This window comes from Hipposideros armiger, unplaced genomic scaffold (assembly GCF_001890085.2).
Source record: "Hipposideros armiger isolate ML-2016 unplaced genomic scaffold, ASM189008v1 scaffold_247, whole genome shotgun sequence".
NCBI lineage: Eukaryota > Metazoa > Chordata > Mammalia > Chiroptera > Hipposideridae > Hipposideros > Hipposideros armiger.
This window is the reverse complement of record NW_017731597.1, coordinates 1,846,035-1,867,708: the sequence shown is the minus strand read 5'-3', so window position 1 is coordinate 1,867,708 and position 21,674 is coordinate 1,846,035. Positions and strand designations below refer to the sequence as shown.

At 42.0% G+C, this 21,674-nt stretch overlaps 1 protein-coding gene across 1 annotated transcript in view; it reads left to right on the top strand.

Moving 5' to 3' along the window:
• The window catches only part of NOTCH2 (notch receptor 2), a 154,649-nt gene that overhangs the window by 24,281 nt on the left and 108,694 nt on the right, over positions 1-21,674 (top strand). Inside the window, exon 2 of the mRNA XM_019655820.1 lies at positions 15,270-15,351. Within this exon, the coding sequence (XP_019511365.1) occupies positions 15,270-15,351 (82 nt within the window). The remainder of the gene's footprint in view (positions 1-15,269; positions 15,352-21,674) is intronic.

Below are 21,674 nucleotides of genomic sequence, written 5' to 3'. Positions count from 1 at the left end.
GTAATTTAAATTCCTGTTTCTGTCCCCCTTAAATTAGGGGTTTTGCTGATTTGCACCAGGGTCAGGGCTATGGGTCATCAGCGTGATCAGGTGATGATATATGTTGGTGCCCCATGCAGAATGCTGCCCTGACACTTTACACCAAGGACTTCATAGTCCAGGACTACTGGGGGACACTTGGAAATCACCTGAGAACACTTATGAACTCTTCCAGGCCCTTTAGCATCGTACACACAGTCCGCGGAAGCTGAGGGACTTCAACGGCAGGCTTCGTCAGGGAGGGAGGCAAGACTTGAGATTGGTGGGGAGGACAGGCTAATGCATTCTATAGGTGTTGTCGGAAAAGTCATGGCGCATTTTTGCAAGGAAAAACATAGAAAAAATACGTCATGACTTTTTCAACAACCCAATAGTTAGAAGAGTGTCATGTAGAAGCAAGTAAAGGTGGGATGAAAACCTTAACGTGTGAATCCTAAAATTCGAGTGAGAAGGAGCCTAAAAGGCCCGAAGACTGAAGCGATTAGCCTTGGGTTAGATGGCTAGGTGATAGAGAGGCAGGCATGGAGGCTTGGTCATCCTTCTGTGTGGTCCTTTCTACTGTAAGACATGTTGCCATAGTTGTCTTCCAAAGCACCTGATTGCATAAAAGAGTGGCTGTCACTCACCCTAGAGCAAATGACATAGAGACACCAGGCACATGTACCAAGTTTATCCAGTCTCTTTGCATTTCCCACCAATGGCTGTGTACCCCTAGGGCTGTGTGTGTCCTAGTTTGTGTATTGCAGGGATAAAACAAGAACCTCTAAACTTTAAAAACAAATGTATGCCCCAAGGAAAATGTTTTCTGAGCATGGACCCTCTCCTCCAAGTAAATAAATAAATAGTTATAAATTATATACATGTACAACAAAGAAACCATACATGCGTATGTTAATGCTCAGTAAAGTGTGATTACCATATTTCCCCATGTATAAGACACACCCTTTTTGGAAAAATTTGGAGCCTAAATACTGGGTGTGTCTTATACAGTAGTTGTAGATTTTTTTACTTTCATTTCCCGCCAGTGATGAGGAGTTGTATGAATTTTATGATGAATAAAACTTGAGTTCAATAACTTTATGTAATACATTTTTTTCAGATTTTGGGCCCCAAAATTAAAGTGCATCTTATACATGGGGAAATATGGTAAATGTTTGTTAGACTGTAGATAGGTAGAGGTTTTAAACATCTTTCTGGTACCCTGCAGGGGATGGTTTTGCATCCCCCCACCTCTGGGACACACACATCTCATTTTGCAGACCACTGGTCCAGAATGAACTGAAGTGTTCAGTGTCAAAGCTATTGACTCTCATTAGATAGATTATTTTTTACTCCCAATATTTTTCCAATGTCCTCTGCACCCTAGTTTGTGAATTGAAACTTTGAATTAAAAAGCTATCTTTCCAGCGTAGAAGAAATGAGAATGGTGGATATATGTGAATTACATTGACTCTCTCCTTGAGAAAGAATGCTGCTTTTGATCTGAGGAGAACAAACACGTTTCCTTTTCATGGCCTACGCTGGGGCAGAACCCTCGTTTGATGTCATTAAGCCTTCCCTCCCCACATTAGCGTGCTTAACCTGCTTCATAATCCATGTGAGGGCTTCGTAAATGTCTGCTGATTTTTAAATCATTCTTCTGGCCTGAACTAGAGAGCAAACTAGAACTGACAGAGCCATAGGATGGAGAATGGACCACTTTCCCATGGAAAGCTGTCCAGTGATGCTGGTCGCTTGCAGGGGCTGTTGATTCGTTGTCAACCGTCTGTAGTAACCCGGAGTTGCTTAATCCGGAGTTAAGCAAGGCTTGTCATCAGGAGGAAAGAAAAGACATCAGTTCATTTCATTTCAGAGTTGGGAAGCCCAGGACGATAAGGATTAGCTAAGACAAAGATACACTGAGTACATGGCAGTGAAAGATTATTTTGGTCATTAGAAGAAACTCCGTTTTTGTAATGAAACAAAAAAGATTAGCACTGGTCATCATTTGTGGAGAGGCTGCAGGTAAATAAATTACAGAGAGGGCGAAAACTTACCCTGGCTCCACAGCAGGAACATGTATCCCACATCTGTAGGTATTTCCAAGTACCTGCATGGTGTTTTTTTTTCAGTTGTGAGGATGCAAATCATTTCCATATTAGAGCAGATTCGTTCATTACTGTTACTGGAAAAACAAGTTAAACCAAGCACATGTCCTACTGAGGGTGAGTCCACAGTGTCACTTTAACAGAGGAGGGACAGTACATTAAGTGAGTTATTCCAAGTCCTGTGGTTTTCCTCCAGCTGAGCAAAGACAGCTGTTGTTTCAGAAGTGGGGCTTAGATGCAAAAAAAGGAAGTTTCTTGTTTCCTTTCTTTCTCAATTATAGCCATTTAGGTTTTTTTTTTCCTTTTTTGCCTGAGACGTTTCAAAAATCCATTTTTTTCTCCTTAGATTTCTGTCATCAGATTTCCTGAACTAGAGAGCATATTATTTATTATAGACCGATGGTAGTTGGAAACTTTATTTTGAATTCATCCACCAATTTATGACCAGGGTTGGTCTATGGTGTCAAATACCCTTTTAAAAATGTCATAAGGAGGGCCGGCCGAGTGGCACGTTGGTTAAGAGTTGGCTTGGGACGCCAGCTCCAAGCAGCAGGACCCCGGTTCGGATCCCACATTAGGGCCAATGATGCTGCACCCTCTACAGCTAAGATGGTGAACAGCAGCTCGACTTGGAGCTGGGATGCTGTGAGTCGCCGGTGACAGCGTAGGCTGCAGTAAAGCTGCAGTGGTCTGTCATAAGCTACCGTGAGTGGCCGGCAGCCAGCATGAGCTGTCAAGAGCCGCCGTGAGCCGCTGTCCAGTGGCCGGTGACCTATCTGCCTCATCCAGGAAGAGCGCAATGATAATACCAACATGGGCCAATGAAGCGACGTCCTCCACAACAAGACTGAAGAACAAGATGACAGCAACTTGTCTGTTCCCCTTCCCCAATTCCCCAATAAAATCTTAAAAAAAAAATGTCAGAAGGAAACAGAAAAGTCATCTATTTTAGCACGTCATCATTTTCTACAGTACTTAAGTGGTATGCACATGAAGTAAGGTGGTGTTTTATGGAACAGTGTATCAAACTATAGTGATGAAATTTATCCTTTTGGCTTTGGAAGAAGAGTCTAGAATGCTCAGCCTTGTGGAAAAATAGAGCTGTGAGCTGTCTGAGGCTTGCTTTAGTGGGACCTAGTTTCATTAGCGGTATGTGTCTGGATAGTTTATTTCTTGGTTTGGGAAGGTGAGTTTTTGTCTTTTTTGCCCCTCTCAGCTGATTCCTTTAATCGGAGAAAACCAGACCAGATGAAGAAAATATTCTATCTCTTATGGCATTCTTGGTTTACCACATTTGTTATTACCGCCTTCTCTGAGTAGCAGGCCACACTTTTCCTGTTCAGTGGTTCAGCTCTCACCGACTTAACTGCAGATGGATTCTTTGGAGGGATTTATTTCTGATCAATTAAATTGCTTGATCAAATGGTGATGGGTGGCTCACTCTTAAAAGGGCTGCAATCCTTTTAAGTAAAATCTTGTCAAGATAAGTTGTGATCATTCTTATGATCTGGTTCCGTAATTTCCTTTTGCGTCCGTGATGCTACTCTATGAGAAGACATGGTATCTAGTTACAGTTTTACAAAGGAAGAACTCTATAAAATTTCACCCATGCTTTTACCTCACAGGGTAGTTGGTTTTTGTGTTTTTCCTGAGAAATAATACACAGCAGTAGATTGAATTCTAGAGTTGGCACGTTTTCAAAAGTGGGGTTCTTTTGTTGTGGAGGTAGGAGTGATACTAATGAATGGATGTCAGTCCTTATTAGGGCATGTTTGTGAAGCGTAGTTCTGACATGCAGCGCTGGTGGCCCCTCTTGTCCTGGGAACTCAGGCTCGGTTTTGTTTTTGACAAGCATGTGGTCACTAGCTGATCTTGGCATCAGTGTTTTTTTATGTACATAGCTGGTGCGTGGGTGCTTATCTACACGAGACTGGTACAGTCACACATGTATATTATGGAGATTTGAAAGTTTGGGTGGATATCAGGTTTTTCTGACTGCGCCTCAACAGATGTAGTGAATGAAAGGATGCCGGACTAGTGGGCGAGAGACTTGAGTTCAAGTCCTCGTTTGGCCATCTCGACTTGAATGACTTTGGGCAAGTCCCTTATTTCTTTGGGTTGCAGTTTCCTCTTCTGTAAGATGGTACTGATACCAATTTGCATGCCTCATGGGGTTGTTATGGGGGTCAAATTAGATCATTGTATAAAACTGTTTATAAATGATGAAGGCACTGTTATGATACCTGGTCTTTGGCCAGTTGACCTGGGTACAGTCCCCTCTTCAGGACTGTGAACTGACTTTCTGATGTGTCTGGCCACAGTGTTCACATTTGGCCCTTGAGTGTTTGTAGGTTTGGGTGGGGGCGTGGATGGAAACCAGCTGAAAATCCCTGTGCATTGGAAGCTGGGGTGCTAGGCTTCCATACTTGTTGCCAAATCAGCACCAGTTCCATCTTTAGGTAGCGTAGATGCTTGCTAGTCTTACTTTCCTGGAAGGGCAGTGACCAGCCAACTAATTCAGCAGATGACTGACACTCGCGTCATTAGAGTTACTCCTTGAGGGGAACGCATTGCGTCTTTGGAAGGATTTGGGGTTATTTTCTGTGGAGGTGGATGGGCAGACAGGCGCTCACTATGCACTAATTTACAAACTTGTTCTACTTAACATTCTAAAGGCTGATGACATGAAGAGGAGGGCACTTGATTCCCTTGATATTTTTAATATAAAACGTAGCGTATTTGAAACTTCCTATGGTAACATGTTCAGGCCAATAGCCAAAGTGATTACAATGCCGCCTCGGTTTTAATATTTTCGATGAGGTAATGTGTGTTTTGGTGGGGAGGAGAACTGTTATTTAATCACTCACATTACACTAATAACCACATTCACGAAACCCTTTGTCTCTTTCCTGCATCTGAGGGCCCCTAGCTTTCATACTGGTTTTCCAAGGGACTTAATCCTGCTAAAGTGATGAGGTGATGGTGGGAAGGACATTCCCACCGAGCCTGGAGTGGTGTAACTGGTAGAACTCCCTCGGTAAATCCCTCTTGTTTAACATGGGTGTCACTCCCAGGTCCCCAAGATGAAGTGGATTTTCATTGAGGAGAATATTTTAAGAGTGATAAACAGGAGAGATGAAAATATCTCCTCAGCCAGGTCATCGTGACCTTAAAACGCTAGAATGAACTATCATCTTGACGATTTTACTTCTGTCTTCTTTTGTGGGAGATCAAGGAGTTGTTTATGTTCCCTTGGAGGGAGTTGGAAAACTCTTGGCCTGCTCCTTCGACAGTTTGGCTTGGCACGCATTTTTCCAAGCATGTACCATGTGCCCGGCATCCCTGTGGGCTGCAGCTAGGTGGAGAAGACCTTGGGCGGGGGCTGCCAGGTCCACAATCTGCCTCTTGCTGGAATTCCCTTGGGCTGCCGGGCAGGAAGAGTGGCAGCGAAGCAGACAAAATGGGTGGTGGGCGAGCTCATCTGTTCTTGTTTTTTTCTTTTTTTTAAGCAACTAGCTCCAGAAAGTCAACACCTCATAGGATTTACCACTTCTCCCACTCCCCCATTTTAATTTAATATATTGGAGCTTATAGGTAATTTCTGTTGCTCTTTCTGAGAACTCTGGGCTGAAGATGAAACAAGAGATGTCTTTTGGCCTCTCTAGACCCCAAAAAAACCTTTGTCCAAGGCAATGTAACTTTTGGGTTTGCCAAATCAGGTGTTGCTGCAAATGGGCAAACCTAGACCTCCTCCCTTGTCAAAGATGCAAACATGGAAAGTTTAAGGTTTGATATGCTCATTAATTGACGTCTACAGATTTTCTGTCTTTGCTGCTTTTCTTTGCTCATCCAACACCACTTGGATGAGCAAGAACGGACGTGAGCATTTGCAAAACAGATTGTTGACTATTAGTGAGTTGGGTGGTTTTTATTAAAATGACTGTTACAACTTCACAGAAATCTAAATAGTCATAGAGATAAATTCTTGCTTAAACTCACAGTACAGTATGAGTAGCTGAAACATTAATGGGGTTGGAGAACTGGGTTTTTATGAGGAATCAACTGAACATTGAAATGATCAGCTCTTCATCTACTATCTTCAAGTATACATTATTATATTATTTTTTTTTTATGTTGACCATTGGGCCCAAGTTATGTTGGTGTAAGTTGGCATTGATTTGTGTTTGAAGAAACGAATTAAAAGAAGGGAGCAATTGAAAACAAAACTAAATAAAAATTAAAGTTTGGGGCTATGTTTTATATTTTCTTCTCCCCTTGATATTAAACAAAAATTTGATGTTTTTCTTCTATCTTCCACCCTTTGTTCCAAGGTTGTTGCCCCAGGCGAGTCCTCTAGAAATGGGGACAATATGCATTTGCCATTTCCAGAGTCAGATATTTCCTTCTCAAGGCTGGTTTCTCTGCTTATCTGGAGTATTCTGGGTGTGAGCCCAGGGTTTAGGACCTGTTGAGCTCTTGGGTTTAGACAGTTCTTAGTGAGGTGTGTAGGAATTTGGAGTTGAATATTGTCCACAGGTGAATAAAGTTTGTTTTTAGCTGAAGGTATAGAACCTCTGTGACCCAGATAATAATATAGAAATAACCCAAATGTTGAGCTTCTGCAAACCCTGCCTTCAGAACAATTACACACGTGTGGGCCTTTATGTAGGACTCAGCCCTCCTTTCAGCCATTAGCATAGCATGTTGATTATGACGCCCTGGTGTCTGTTTTTATGCGTAGCTTTCATTGCCACCAACTGAGGCTTTCTTAAAAAGGCTGTGGGGAAGGATGCCTGTGGGAAATCTGAGTCTCTTCTCTGGATTTCCCCTATTTGGTTTTGGGAAGAGTCCATGATTTTATATAATAACATATAACCCTCTTAGGTTTTTCCATGTTCATTTTCAACAATAATTTTGTAACTTATTCTTTCTTTCCTGGGGTCTACTCTAAGCTAACAGACAATAGAAATTGTCTACCCCATTTAAAAAGCGTTCCAAACAATTCAAGCTAAAAGAACACTTTGTTTCTTTTGGGTGGGTAACAACAAGATTATATATATTTATAAAATTCTTTTCCAGCAAGGGTACTTAAAAGCATGTATTTAAAATTAAGGGCTCAAAAAAAAAAGATGAAGCTGTACTTAACAAAATAGTCTTCAAAAAGGGAGCTTTTACTAAAAGCACAGGAAATTGGTGACAGGCAGAATTTATCTCTGATAACAGAACAGATACAGCTCATAGAACAGAAGAGATAATAGAAGATACAAGAGAATACAATGGACTAACACCTCGGCTTGGCTTTTCTTTTTTTTTTTTTTGACCACTAAGTAGTACACAAATACATAGCCCTTTGTGAAGAGAAGAACAGAACTTCCCCATATGACATAGCTTCTTCCCCTCTGTTGGGTTTTATTACCCCAAGATCCTGAACCTTTTGGGTATGTAAACCCTGGAATTATTTTGGTCAGTGTCATTTTACAAGGGGTTGGATAACTTATAGCGAAGGAATACATTGGGGCTGGTTTGGCTCAGATGGGTGCCTATTGTTCTATGGCTGTAGATCAGTGAGCTACTCACTAGGAAAGTGGTACTGGACAAGAAAAATATACTGCCTTAGCTCACCGTTCACTTGGAATTTTTGTTATTGTTTTCCACATTTTCCATTTAGATGTAAATTATTTGGGCTTCCATCCAACCCATTTTAATCAATTCTTACCATAATTACACATGGTTTAAGATTCATGGGGAAGGGTGGGGGAGGGTGTGTCTTCATTCATGCAAATTTGAAGGCAGGAACTTCCAAAGATGTTTTAGTTTTGTGCAGATTAGACAAGTACAGTTCCACTTTCTCAACTTTGTATTTCTCATTTTCCTTTTCTAGTCTTTACACAAAATGAAATCAGGATGAACAGGCACAGTCACATTTGGGTGGCCCAGTGTTTATTAAAGTTGGAGCCTTAGAACATTCTAAACACACACACTGATTGTTGAGTTGGTTCACAGGCCTTGTCGTAGTCACAGAATTAGCTCACTGGCTCTCTTATGAGTACTGAGTGTACCTGCCGTGGTCCAGGCACTGGGCTAAGGTTCCACATATCCAGGATGAGCCAATCATGATCATGTACTCACTGGGATGCATATCTTTATAAAACAAAAAAATTCTATTAGTAATGTCAAAAGTACCCCTATATTATTTATAACTTCAGTTTTGGTTGCTTATAGCTTCTTAAATCAAGGCATACCTGTTTTTGAAAAGTAGTAATTATTTTGCCATGAACCCTATAGCCTAAGCCTTAATAATCCGTGGGTCTGGTAATAGCACCTTATAAGTAGGAAACACATTTTCTATGAGATAATATCTCTAAAGGGCATAGAAGTTCTCAGAACATTACCAGAAAAATAAAATTGGTATCTCCCTTGTTGCATTTCCTTGCCTTTTTAATCAAGATGAATTTCAAGGAGAAAGACAGATGTTTCTCCACTTTGTTTTCATTTCATTGTACCACTTGGGACTTGAAGCTTCTGTACTTTTGTTTGTTTGGATTTTTTTTTTTCATGGCTTGATCCCAAAAAATTGGAGTAAAAAATTTTAATGAAAGCTTTGTTGTTTGAAATTGCCGGGTGCTACAAGAATTATTGCAAATCCCTGATGTCTGCCTGTCTGCCCTCAATTCTCCTATTTTGGGTAATAATGCAAGCAGTCATTTTAGAAAACTGGGCTTTGTTCATTTTCCTGAGCCTCCTCCAGACACCATGTGCCGGCCACAGCTGAAGTCCTAGGGCAAAAACTCAGGCTTCATCTTTCCCAAATGCTGCTTCTTGAAATTTGCATAAACGTTGAAGAGAACATTAAAAGGGCCCTGTCTACCCCCTCTTCACATATTTTAGGAACCCGGACCCTTCACTGACATGTCCTTTGAGCGAGCAGGGGATGCAAACACAGATACCACACTGCAGACAGAGGGAGCAGGGCATGAAAAAAAAATCACATGAGGCAGACAACAGAGGCTTATTTGAAGAGCCTACAAAGCAACAAGTGATGCCAATTTAAAACGATTACATGTTAATGCAACAAGTGAATCACGTTGAGGGCTGCTCTGATTACACCTGCTGGGGTACAGACTTAATTACTCTTGTTAGAGATTCCTAAAACAAAGGGAGGCTTTTAAGCCAGTCGTTGGCGTGATGCTGAAAAGCCCCCGAAAACCTAGGTACCTGCCTAGAGGAAAATTTAAGGAAGATTCCATCGAGTTTGGATACCTTGGGCCTGTCCCTACATGGGCACGTTTCTTGAGGCCTTGGAACTGGTTAACATCAGTGACAGCTTGGTCTGCTGTTTGCAGCCATGTTTACAGGCAAATGGGGAGATATGGCGGGTTCGGTTCCAGAGCACTGCAGTAAAGTGAGTCGTAATCTTTTTGCTGGTGGAGGGTCTTGCCTGTTTATACAAATGAGGCCGATGAACTTGAATACGCACTAGAATCTTGTCTGGACTGAGTTATACCTAGTGCTCAACAAGGGTTAAAGTATTTCTTAAAGGTTCTTTCTGGAGTGATTCTGAGATGGGTAGTAAGAGGGTCTGGTAAAGGTATGTAATAAAAGCAATTTTTATTTTATTCATATTAGAGTCATTTGGACACATTCCCTCTGCCCCTATTCCTAACTTCCCTCCATTAAGACTGTATAGACCGTGAGGCTAGGAATTGTTTTATCCCTGTTTGATTTTCCTGCAATGCCTAGTAGAGGGCCATGCTCACAGTAGCTGTTCAACAAATATTCACAGAACTGTATTAAAACCGAGTGACGTTTTTGCTCATATGTAGTGTTTATTTTACCTTTAGTGAATCACTTCTTAGGCCTGCAGTGCTATACTTTTTTTTTTTTTTTTTTAAGGAGCAGCGACCCGTGACCTTTGGTTTTTTGTAATAGTATTGCAGCATGCCTTTTATTAGACCTTACTAGTGCCAACTGGGAAGAATTTCTTCCACTTATTGATATTACATCCTAAATTGCCTAGGGCTCTTCTGTTTTTCCAGCTTTCTCAGTTTGTTTCAACTGGGGTTGGAATGATGGAACAAGTTTCCCTAAAGGCATCGTTTGCCATGCAGTCAGTTGCCAAGCATTGAAGTACCCACTGTGTGAGCTAGTATTTTTTGAGCTCTGACTACATATCAGGCCTCGTTCTAGGCTCTTTAATGTAGTAATTCAGTCAACTCCTACCAGGGCTCTGAGAGACATTATTTCACAGGTGAAGAAACCGAAGCACAAAGAAGACACAGAGATAGATAGCAAATGACGGAGCTAGAATCCAAACCCAGATCCTGGTTTCGGCAACTTATGCTTTCAGCCACTAAACAATATTGCCTCAAATCGACAGAAAAGAAGAAATGCTTTCTATCCTCTATGAACTTAGAAGCGAAAAGCAGACAGAGTTAGAAGACAGTATGGAATGAAGTGCTCAATTGTGAGATATGAGTGTTCCAAGAGTCGGGTTGGCCCGTGAGGACCAGGGCCATCGGGGGGCAGGGGGAGGCTTTGTGGGCGAGGCAGGAGGGGAGCTGGGCCTCCGAGGAATGAGTAGAATTTAGATGTAAAGGGGAAGTAGCAATCTGAGGGAGCTAAGATACAAGTGGAGGCATGGAACTGAGTTCAGTGGTGATCTGTTTAGGCAAGAGACTGCATTCAAAGTGGTGGGAAGTCACCCTGGGCAGGTGGGGCAGGCTGCCATCTTGAAGGCAGGCATGAGGGTTTAGGCTGGAAGGAGGAAGAAAAAGTGCCAAGCTCGGCACTGTGCGAAGGCTCTGCCTAGCCCTCTCCGCTGGTTTTTCAGGAGCTAAACTGAGAGTAAATTCTGAGAATTGAGTGAGAACTGAAAAACCATTGCAGATTACAGCATGGCAGAGTGCCCAACGTTGCAAGAGGTGCTTCTGGGAAGTTCGATGTGATTAGAATAAAATCTATACTCTTCTGGGGGAGCTGAGAAAGTCGATGTCTTCAGCCTAGTCTAAAATGGGATGACTTGAATCAGCTTCTCTAAGAAAGGAGAAAAACGCCGCTCACGGGGAACGTTGTACAGTCATGACTTTTTTCGAACATCAATCTGATTGTGTTGTGTTCCTTGCGTAAAGCAGCCCAGTAGTTTACCGTCATCTTAGAGCGAAGGCGTCATCTAACCCCTGCCTGCCTCCCTGGCCTGACTCCTGTTGCTTTCCCCCTTGCTTCATAAGCTGTAGCCATTCGAACCTGGAATGCCAGACTCGGTTCCATCTCAGGGCTGCACACGCGCTGTTTCCTCTGTCTGGGATTCCTCTTTATAGTTTCATGTTTCTTGTCCATTTAAATCTTAGCGCAAAGGCACCCCCTCAGAGAGGCCTTTCCTGGTTGCCCTTTCTAAAGCAAGTCCCTTCACCTCCAGCCGTTGTGATGACTTTGTACCCCATACCTGGGTTCTGTTTCCAACAGAATCTATTACTTAACCATTGTCGGAAAGGCTTTTGTTATTTACTCATCTATTATCTGTCTTAACTATTAGCCATGGTGTCCCTGACATCAGGGCCTGCACCGCACATAGTGATGCTCTGTATGTTCTGAATATTAGAAGATTAGGCCCCAAATATGTTGCACAGAAAACCTGTGAAAATTAGAAATTGGCTTCTAGGTTTTATGCCACATTGCCGTGTGATGGAGCAATGAACTTGAAGTCCACTGCTGCTCTTTGCTTTTGCCCTCTTTGGGGGGAGGGGACGTGTGTACACACACACACACACACACACACACACACACACGCACACGCACACGCTATAAGAGATGGATTTCAGTGAGCCAGTATTTATTGAGTGACTGCCATTTGTGGCTTACGATGAAAATTTGGGAAGAAGTCTTTCTTTTTGAGTGACTGGCTTCTCTGAGTCTATTACCACATCGATTTAAACATCAGTTCTCCAACTGTGGTATGATTGGGTATTTTGTTTTTTATTCTGTAAATATAAAGCTGCTTTCAATTTCATTGTTAAATCGATATGGTTTCCACTGGGGAAAAAGTAAGTTGAATTCTGAAAGGAGGTCTTTCCCAGTTGCCGTCATGGCTTTGCGTTAACAGTTTTAACTTCTCCTTGTAGAGCAAGCAATGACAGCATTCGTTTAGAAATAGCGCCTGAGCAAAGCCATGAGTCTCAAATTTTATTTTTCTTTAGTTTATTCAAGCAATATGTTATCGTCTAGGTCGTCCAACACCTCTCGTGGTTTATATAGTCTTAGGGGGTCCCTTAGCATGGACACACGGGTCTTAGTACAATTGTTCTCAATACGGTCCTCAGACCGGTAGCATCAGCGCCACCTGGGAACCTGTCAGGAATGCTGATTCCCAGGCCTCCTCCATCCACTGAACCAGAGCCTGTGGGGGTGGGGCCCCGCCAACCCTCCAGATGACTCTGATGCACACTGACGCCGGAGGGCCGCGGCTTAGTGAATGTCAAAGGTTCAAGGCAGCGTGACCCGGCCGCTCAGCCAAACGGCATTAATTATTAGCCCTGTGAGCCCACCTTGCTCCTGGTCCCTGAATTTGATTGGTTCACCTAGGCTAGGCTGTAAAGTTATTTGCTAGATTGATTGCTGCCACATATTGACTTTGTGTTGTTTGTATTTCTCTGAACCTGTCACTGTAATGATTTGCCAGGACACTTAATAGGAACAGACTGTGATTTTTTTTTTTTTTGCACCCATGGCTTTCTGAGTCCTGGGTGGGCAGCGGGGTCCTTCTGCCCCGGGATAGATTTCTCCCGGTCCCAGGCCTTCTATTCCTATACTTTTAATGAAGGAGGTGTCGCTGTTGGGTCACATGGGCCCTTTAGGAGCATTTAGTTCATCCCAGTTTGGTTTACAGGTAGAGAAACGAGCCCCCATGACATGGCTGTGCTTTGCTTGTAGTAGCACAGCTAGTGAGGGGGTAGACAGGATTTCGGGTCTCCTGACTCCCCCGCCGCACTAGGATTCCTCCAGGGGGAGGCCCCCACTGCTGGCCGTGCCTACAGGACATGTCTTTCCTACTGAGAGGTTTTCTTGTTTTATTTTAAAAAAAAAAGAAAAAAGAAAAAAAGTCAGGAAGTGCTCATTGCAACTAATAAAAGTGTCCGAAGAGAATGAAAAAACCAGTTTGAGAACTTTGGTATGGAGGAAATAACCTGACATTAACTGTTTTAATTATAGTTGTTGCATTGGGCTTATCAGTGTGGGAAGAGGGAGCATTTGAGCCCTACAGGGAAGTGGGATGTGGACAACAAGATGACCCTCTTCCTGCATCTGTCTGTTTGGGCTGCAGCCTGGTAACTGCTGGTGTGACCCCAACAGCGGTCATGGAGATGGGGATGGACACAGTGAGAGACCTGGGTCCCAGGCCCAGCACTGCCGCAGCCAGTGGCGTGATGCCCTGTGAGGAGGCCACTTAACCTTGTCGGCCTTCACTGTCTAGTAACTGGGTATAATAATCCCTATCTGCCCATCCTGAGATGAAAGATGTCAGATAGTGGGAACCGGTGTTTCACTGTAGTTAAGAGCTCAGACTCTCGTGGGATCCAGACTCGCTCGGTTCAAATTCTGGCTCATCAGTTCACTGGTGTGACAACAGGCAGGTCACTTATCCTTTCTGTGGAAGGGGTATAATGAAACGAACTACTTTACAGGGTTGTCGGGAAGATTGAATTAGTCTATGTAAAGTGCTTAGACAACAAGTAGCTGGTATTAGTAAGTGCTACGTGTTAGTTGCTGTTGGTATTACTGTTTGTTAAATGTTAGTATTTTCAGCGATGAGATTTCCGTTAACGTGTCGTCAAATAGTTCATCACTTGCAAATACAGGCAAATGCAGGGCTCTTATGCAGTCACCGTTCATGGAGGAATTGTTCTAACGTCCAGCGTGTGCCTGGGTCCTGCTGTGAAAGAAGCTGGCGTTGATGCCCGGGAAGGGCAGGCCGAGAGCCTCTGGTATCGCACCGTTTTTTCAGAGTGGTGTGGCGAGAGGAAACTCAAAGTGGAGGCTTCTCAATGCTCAACATTTCAGGTATTTGTACGTGAACCATCCTAGGAGACGGACATCTTAGTAATCCCCCAGAAAAGCCCCATGAACTTCAATTTTGATTTTTATTATTTGAGTAGGCTTCTTTCTGCGTTGGCTTTCCCGTTGTTATTAGAATTATGATAAGCATTTTGGTGATGAAAATTCCAATTCTGAAAGCCAAACAATCAAGGTATTGTAATTATGCAGCAAGTGAGTGGCAGATTTTGGATCGCTTTCCTCCTTTTTTTGGCTGAAGTCAATGAAACTTTCTACTACTGCTGTTTATTTCTGAGTAGCCTGTGTTGGGGACGGATTAGGGTGGTGAAGTGCCTTTTCATTGCCTCATCAAGGAACTGGGGTTCAAGAATTGGAGAATTATTATTTTATCTGTATGGAGAAAATGAACTTTTCACTTTCTTTGATCCCCCTTGTCGACAGTCTCTGTTCACGGTCTAACCCCCCATCTTTGTGAGAGTCCCTTACAGTGAGAGATTATGTTTAATTATTTCTCTATGTATTTCATTTCTCCCTTTGCCTCAGGGTCCTAATATAATATAATGCCTGGCACATGCTAGGCTCTCACCTACAGTTTGTTGAATGAATATGGTTGATGTTTGTTCAAGTGGCTTGTTCTGAAACTTCCCTCGAAGGCTTAAGTAATTCATTAGTATCATGGTACCCTAGCATTTCCCCAGGCCTCCCTAATGACGCATTGCTGAATCCTTACATCACTCATCTGAAGTATCCAAATCCCAAAATGCTCATGGCATAGCACGGCTATTATAGCTTGGGTTTCCCTAGCATCGTTGGGAGAGAAGGTTGGAACAGCTGGGGTGATCGAGGCACAGAGATGTAAAGCATTACTCAAGACCACACAACAGTTATTGTGGGAAGAGTCTCGGGATGAACTTCCATGCTTCTATGACCCCTGAAGCCAAAAGAAAACAGAAACTGATGAAAACTCTAAAGGGAAACCCAGGTCAGGTTGGATATGGGCGTGAAGGTTGACCCGGGTTGGATAACGTTGCTTTGATGGTTGAGGATCACATAGGTAGTGACTTGTTTCTAATGTGAGTTTGTGTTTCCTTCTAGCGTTGCAATGTCGGGGCGTCCATGAGCCCTGTGTCAATGAAGGAACGTGTGTTACCTACAACAACGGCACAGGATACTGCAAGTAAGTTTCTCTCTGTGTTTTTTTCTTCTTCGTATATTTTTTTTCTTCAGTGGGACACTGGACAAGATTCAGTGCTAGTATTGTACTTTTAAGACTTCTGTGAAATGATACTGTTGTCTCTAACTTTTCTGATGGAGTTCTTGGGAGGGATGAGAAAAGATGGAGGTGGATGTCAGATAAATGGCTAATAAGAACTTATGATCTCATCGTTACCTTTTTCATTAAGAAAAAGACTTTTCAGGGAGTCTTTTTCATCACTAAGCTAGTTTTTAATTAACTAAGCAAGTTAATATATGTTGAGGACTTTCTCTTCCATTTTTCAGTTTAAGGCAAACCCTTAGAATTGCTCCTCAACATGTTAGCTATGATCTTGTTTTTAAGTCAAACTAAATAGATACTAACTTTTTATTTTTTTTGAAAAGTTAAAGCATCCATTTATTTTGAGAGTTGTGATAATACTGAAGTGAGCTAAATGGTGTTACTCTAAAATTATTGATGTGTGCATTGGATAATGTACTTTCTTTTATTATTATTATTATTATTATTATTATTATTATTATTAGTTTCAGGTGTACAAAATAATGTAATAGTTATCCTCACAAAGTGACAACCCTCCTCCCCATGCACTGCTCCCCCACCCCCGATATCATACAATTCCATTGACTCCATTCCCACACTATACTCCACCACCTGTATTAAATTATAGTTGACATATAATATTATTCAACAGCAGCTTCAGATGTACAGTGGTCAGGCCTCTACACCGTCTATGAAGTGATCTCCCTAACAAGACACGAGTCCACCTGGCCCCCTAAAAATTCTTTACGAACATTATTGATTGTATTTCCCAGACTTAGATACTCACGTTCATTCTGCCTAACATACATGAGTATCATAGCCTCATGGAACTTTATTTTTCCTCGTGTAAAAATTCTGAGAGACTGTACTAGAAGAAGAGGCACACGTACCCATAGGGATGGGGTGGGGAGCAGACAGTGTGGGTGAGTGTCCTTAGGGGCTTTAGGGGAATAAGGATAAGGAACAGGCCCAGGCAGTGTGGGCTGGTTCTCAGGAGTGTGTCTCATCTTGTTCTCGAACCATCTGATCTAGCCGTACTTTTTGTGTGAGGAAGCCTGTGAGATAATCTCCTCAGTAGCTTCTCTAGATTTCTTGGGACCTTTTTTTCCTTCTATCTCAATTGACAGTGTTTACTAGGAACATGTATCCATTCTGTTTATGACATGGAAAAGAAGATTTGATATTAAGAAATTTATTTTTTTTAACAGTTCTACGGGGTGTTTTTATTCTTTGCTTTGGTACAGGTGTTTGCTTGGTAAGCATTTTAAGTGAGTTTATCCAACACATTTTTGTGTCTCCCCTGGATATTTAATCGAATATTTCATTGCTCCCATCCAGTCCATTCTGGCCAGGAGCTAAGGTTCTTTAATGTCATAAACAAGGATTTTTCCAAGTCAGAAAAAATTTTCTTCACCAAAGTGAAAATATTTTAAGCTGTGATGATAGTGAGGCTTCACAATAGGTTGTTTGGATTGGAATAAAGATAACACTGGAAATGAAATTTTTTTATGTAACCGATCATGGGCTGCTCACTTAGTTTTTCTAGCTGGAAAAAAAAACCCACCCCAAAAACATGTGATGCATTCTCCTCCGAAGAATGGAAACACAACTGGAGATAATAAGGAAAGGAACTTAATACCTTCGAATCAGCCACTGAAATCTTGTTTAGTCCCTTTTTGGCATCTGGTGCCTTAGTTACTTGCTTTATTCCATTACTCAGCTCTCTCGTGGTAGTTAACCCATTACATTATGATCGTTTGTTGATATGTTTCTCCTGCTAGATGGTGGTGAGGTCCTGGGCTTGCAGTTTTGGGTAGTTAATGCCTGGAGGTAGCTGGTCCTCAACAATGTGTTTCCTGAACCGAAAGGTGCCCAGTAGTATCCTCATTCACATTTAAAAAAAAATGTATTTGTCTTAAATAAGAAGACACTGGTTCTTTCCACTGAGAGTTTTATTTGCTTCACATGATATCTAGGATCGTTGTACTATACAGAGATACAATTTAGTTTACCTCTAAACTATTTGGAGGTAATTCATCTTGGTGACTTATGGAGGGAGAATTTCAGAGAGGCTCTAAGTGTTGGCCAATGTATTTGTAGTCAGACATGGGGAGAGAGGGTTCTAGAGGAGGCCAATCTCTGAGCACTTACCAGGAGGGGATGCTAAGGGTCCCTTTAGGGAGAAAACAGATTTATGGGCTGCGAGTCTCCAACCCTCCAACCAAGGTGAGAGAGACAAAGTGACCCCCAGATCTTGAAAGAAGCACTGCTAGGGAACAGGGAACTGACTTACTCTGTGAATGACCAAGAGAAAAATGGAGCTGCCTGAGTTCTGTGCCTGGAGACTTGTTCATTGTTGATGGGATGGGTTGTTTGTGGATACAGTGCTGGGCGGGTCCCTCAGATGGTCTCCCACCCTGTCATGAGGGAAACCAACTCCCTGAGAAAGGCAGGAGCAGGAAAAAAATGGGTGAGGTCATTCTTTTGGGAGACCAATATGAACAACAAAACTTGGGGAAAAAAGAGTGTTTCTCTACCTCAGTAAAAGAAATAGCAGCATCTTCAGGAGTGGCAGTGTCAACATAAGTGGACACAGGAAAGGCACAGACAATATCAGGGAGGCCAAGTCAGTCACCCCCAGTCCCATGCCAACCTCCGTAGAACGTTAAGCAAAACTGAAAGCCAAGATAACATCTACTTAGCAGACCATTCAGTATATCTTCACCAACTTTGCGTTTTTCCCTGGGGAAAGAAGGTAATCCAGCTTGTTCAGTAAATATTATTTTCGCAAAATGGTAAATAAATATTAGAACACTTAGGAGGTTTATAAAAATTACATCAGACATGCAGGGCATATGATTATCTTTTTATTCACAAGATTGCTTAGTGGATTAGGAGAAGAAAGTGGAAGCCAAATTTCTTTTCTGGTGTGGGGGGTGGTGGGGGTTCAAATTAATGGAAAATGTTTTAAAGTAGAAGGTATCTGACTCTCTGTTTAAAGAGTATAATGCTACTGATTCAGCTAAAATATAATGGCTGTTTATAGAAATTATAGAAATCCTTGATAAGATCACATTGACAGATGAGGATAAGTACTTTTCAAGGTTAGTTTTGTACACAAGTCAACTGTTTTTTTCTCACTGTTTGCAGCCTAAGTACCCTATCCGTCTGTGGTTAGGCTGGGATGCCAGACGAGGAGAGCCTGTGTAATCTTGCATAAAACTCAATTATTGCTCCTAAATAGTTGTTGTCAGCTTTTAATAAAGCCCTCTCACTACAGAGAGGTAAGACATTTTATTCTCTCCCTTGTCCTACTGGGAGGTGTAAATATATAATTAAGTTTAGCTGTCATTAATCACTTTCAAGTTGTTTGTCTCAGGCTTTCAAATACAAACCATTCCAAATCCCAATTTTATTAAAAATCATGGGCAACTCAAGTTCACCAGTAGGCTGGGGGTGGGTGAGGCTCTGATTTGTAAAATTCACAAAATGTGCATTTTTAAGACATGTTTATCATAATGATTTAAAGTCCTTGTCTGCCAGTTGTTAACATCTGGTTTGTCTTTGGGTGTGTTCCCATCAGCAATGCTTTCTCTTGACTATGGGTACAATTTTTCCTCGACTTCACATCTATGGTCATTTTTGTTATTTACTGGACATTGTGGGTGGTGCATGTTAAAGTTTAGCTACCACTAAAGAATGCTGAGTCTTGTTCTAGCAGGCCGTTACATTTCTGGAGGGTCACCTTGAACCTCTGAAGACTTGGTTTTAGGCTTTGCAATGGTGGGTCTGTTTTACCCTTAGTCTGACAGGTCAAGTCTCAGTCTTGCGATATGGCCCCTACTCCCAAGATATGACCTTTTTTTTTTTGGTGGCGGGGGGTCAGTGGAAAGCTCGAAGTGTTTCCCAAGCCCCTCTAATTTGATAGGACTTGAATTCACACCTCTGAACCCAGAACCATCGTGCTCAGCCTTTTTAGCCATCCAGCCCTTCTCTTGGGTCCCTAAGTATCACCGTGTTCACACACAGTCAGGAGCCATTTAAGGACCCGAATGGAGCTGTGCGCATATTTTAGCACTGCCCTCTCTGTCTTTCCTAGGATACTTCCTCCTCCAATTCCTGCTGCTTTGACAGTTCAGATACCTCTGACTGCTCAGCCCAGGGAGACTTCCATTTTCTGCCTGCATTCTATTCCTCTTCTGTTACCTGCATTGGGGGATACCTTCAGGGAGATACACTGTATAAATGTATGTTTCATAGCGTTTGCTTTTCTTCTTATGAGGCTCATATTGCTTCCAGTTTCTGAATGCTTTTGTTTTTTGGTTGCTCCTCAGTACCTTTTATATTTTGTCTAGAGTCTATATCTCTAAGCAAGAGAGTTGGTCTGATATAAGTTACTCTGACATTATTTTTAATAGTAAAAAATTATAGGTATAAAGGAGTCCTTCAAAATTTCTTACATGCTGCTTAGGCGGTAACTAGTACAATGTTTGTTAAACAATGGAAAGTCACCACGAGTTACATAGGTCCCTGTGAATGGGTGATTGCATTTGAGAATCTCTATTTTTTGCCAAATCATCTAACCAGAAACTACATTTTAGTAAATTATTATAAATATAAAATGTTATCAAATACAACCCTATGCCCCATTTTACCGAAAATATGTCTACTGTCTGTCAAGAACATTACACATTAATGACTGAGGGTTTTCCTTGCCAGGATTAGGGAGTAATTGTGTTGGTTGTCCAGGTCTCCTAAAGCCATTTAAAAAACTGGACCCGTTGCTTTTGTCCTCTTGATAAGTTTCTGTACAGTCAGGAGAGGCAGAGACACCCAGACTCTTCTCGAGCCGGCTTACAGCAAAGGCTGCATCATCAGTGTTTGTGTGGTGGCAATGCTCCCCGAGAAAGGCATTTTCCACAGTCATGGCTGGCATTTCCCCCTTTCACTCACCTTGTTGGTGTATTCAGTGCTGTTGGGGGGCAGTGTCAGATCAGGGAAATAAATCAGGGTAAAAAGTCAACTGTTAAACCCCCTGCTCTTTCTCCTCTGCTGAAACTGGTTCTGCCAGCAAGGTCCCTGCAGGTGGGGCGCCCTGCTCGGCAGAGCATCACATAAACCGTTTTGCGGGCCGATGCCAACAGGAGCCTGACTATGGAAAAGTCCTTTTATCTCCACCATAAAATGAAGAAGGCTGTCTTTTGGCTCACTGCATGCTTTTCACGTTTTTACAATTTGATGCTTAAGGAGTGATTAATTCCGGAATTACTCAGTGCGAGCTATGTAAGCATACCACATAGAGCAGAGAGCTCAAGTCTGTGGTGGTGGCTGCAAGTAATGGATACTGTTATTACATTATTTCACACTTCTTTGGGAAGTCATCAAACAATTGTCAGTGCACTAACCTGGACTTCTTAAAGAGGTTCAGAATGAATCTCACTACAATACCGTAAACTCAGGTGGTCTTTCGGTGCGGGAACCACCAGTGAATGGGGCTTGCACCAGGGTGAGGTGAGTGAGGCATTCATCTCAGGCATAAAATTTAAGAGGGTACCAAAAAACTCAGTAATCAAGAAAAATCATATTTTTGGGCAATAGTTAAAAAAATAAAAACTAATGCAAAATAACTATGATAAAAAAATATAAATTTTAAGTAAATAGATCAGTGTTACTGATCTTTTTCTTTTGCCTCAGTTTCCAGTATGGTTCAGTCTGGCCCAGGTGAGTGGATAAAGTCATCTGGAAGAGCCCTGCCTGGTGACATGGAGAGGACAACATAGGTTTTTATGTCACATAGACTTGAGTTTGAGCCATTATTCCTGTTAGCAACTGGATTGTCCACAAGTTAAAGAATATTATGCTACCTAACGTTTATTGAGCATTTATTATGTGCCAGGCTCTGTGCTCAGTGAAGCTCTTTACTGCATTTTAGTGCTCATATAAGATAGTTAGTCTTAATATCCCTGAGTATATGGAAACTCAGAAAGGTTAAATAATTTGCCCAAGATCCCATAAGTCTTAAGCAGCTGCCCTGAGTTGTGTTCTTGGGAAATGTGCTATCACGCTGAGTCTCAATTTGTCGATCAGTAAAATGGGACAAAATTACCTATTTTAAAGCGGTAGTTCAAACAGGACCTTGTGAAAAGGAAGTGTGGAACATTTGAAAATATATGAAAGATGGCTTTTCAGATAAGGACTATGATGAGAATGCTATATAGTTCCTGATTTTAAAACAGAGATGGCAG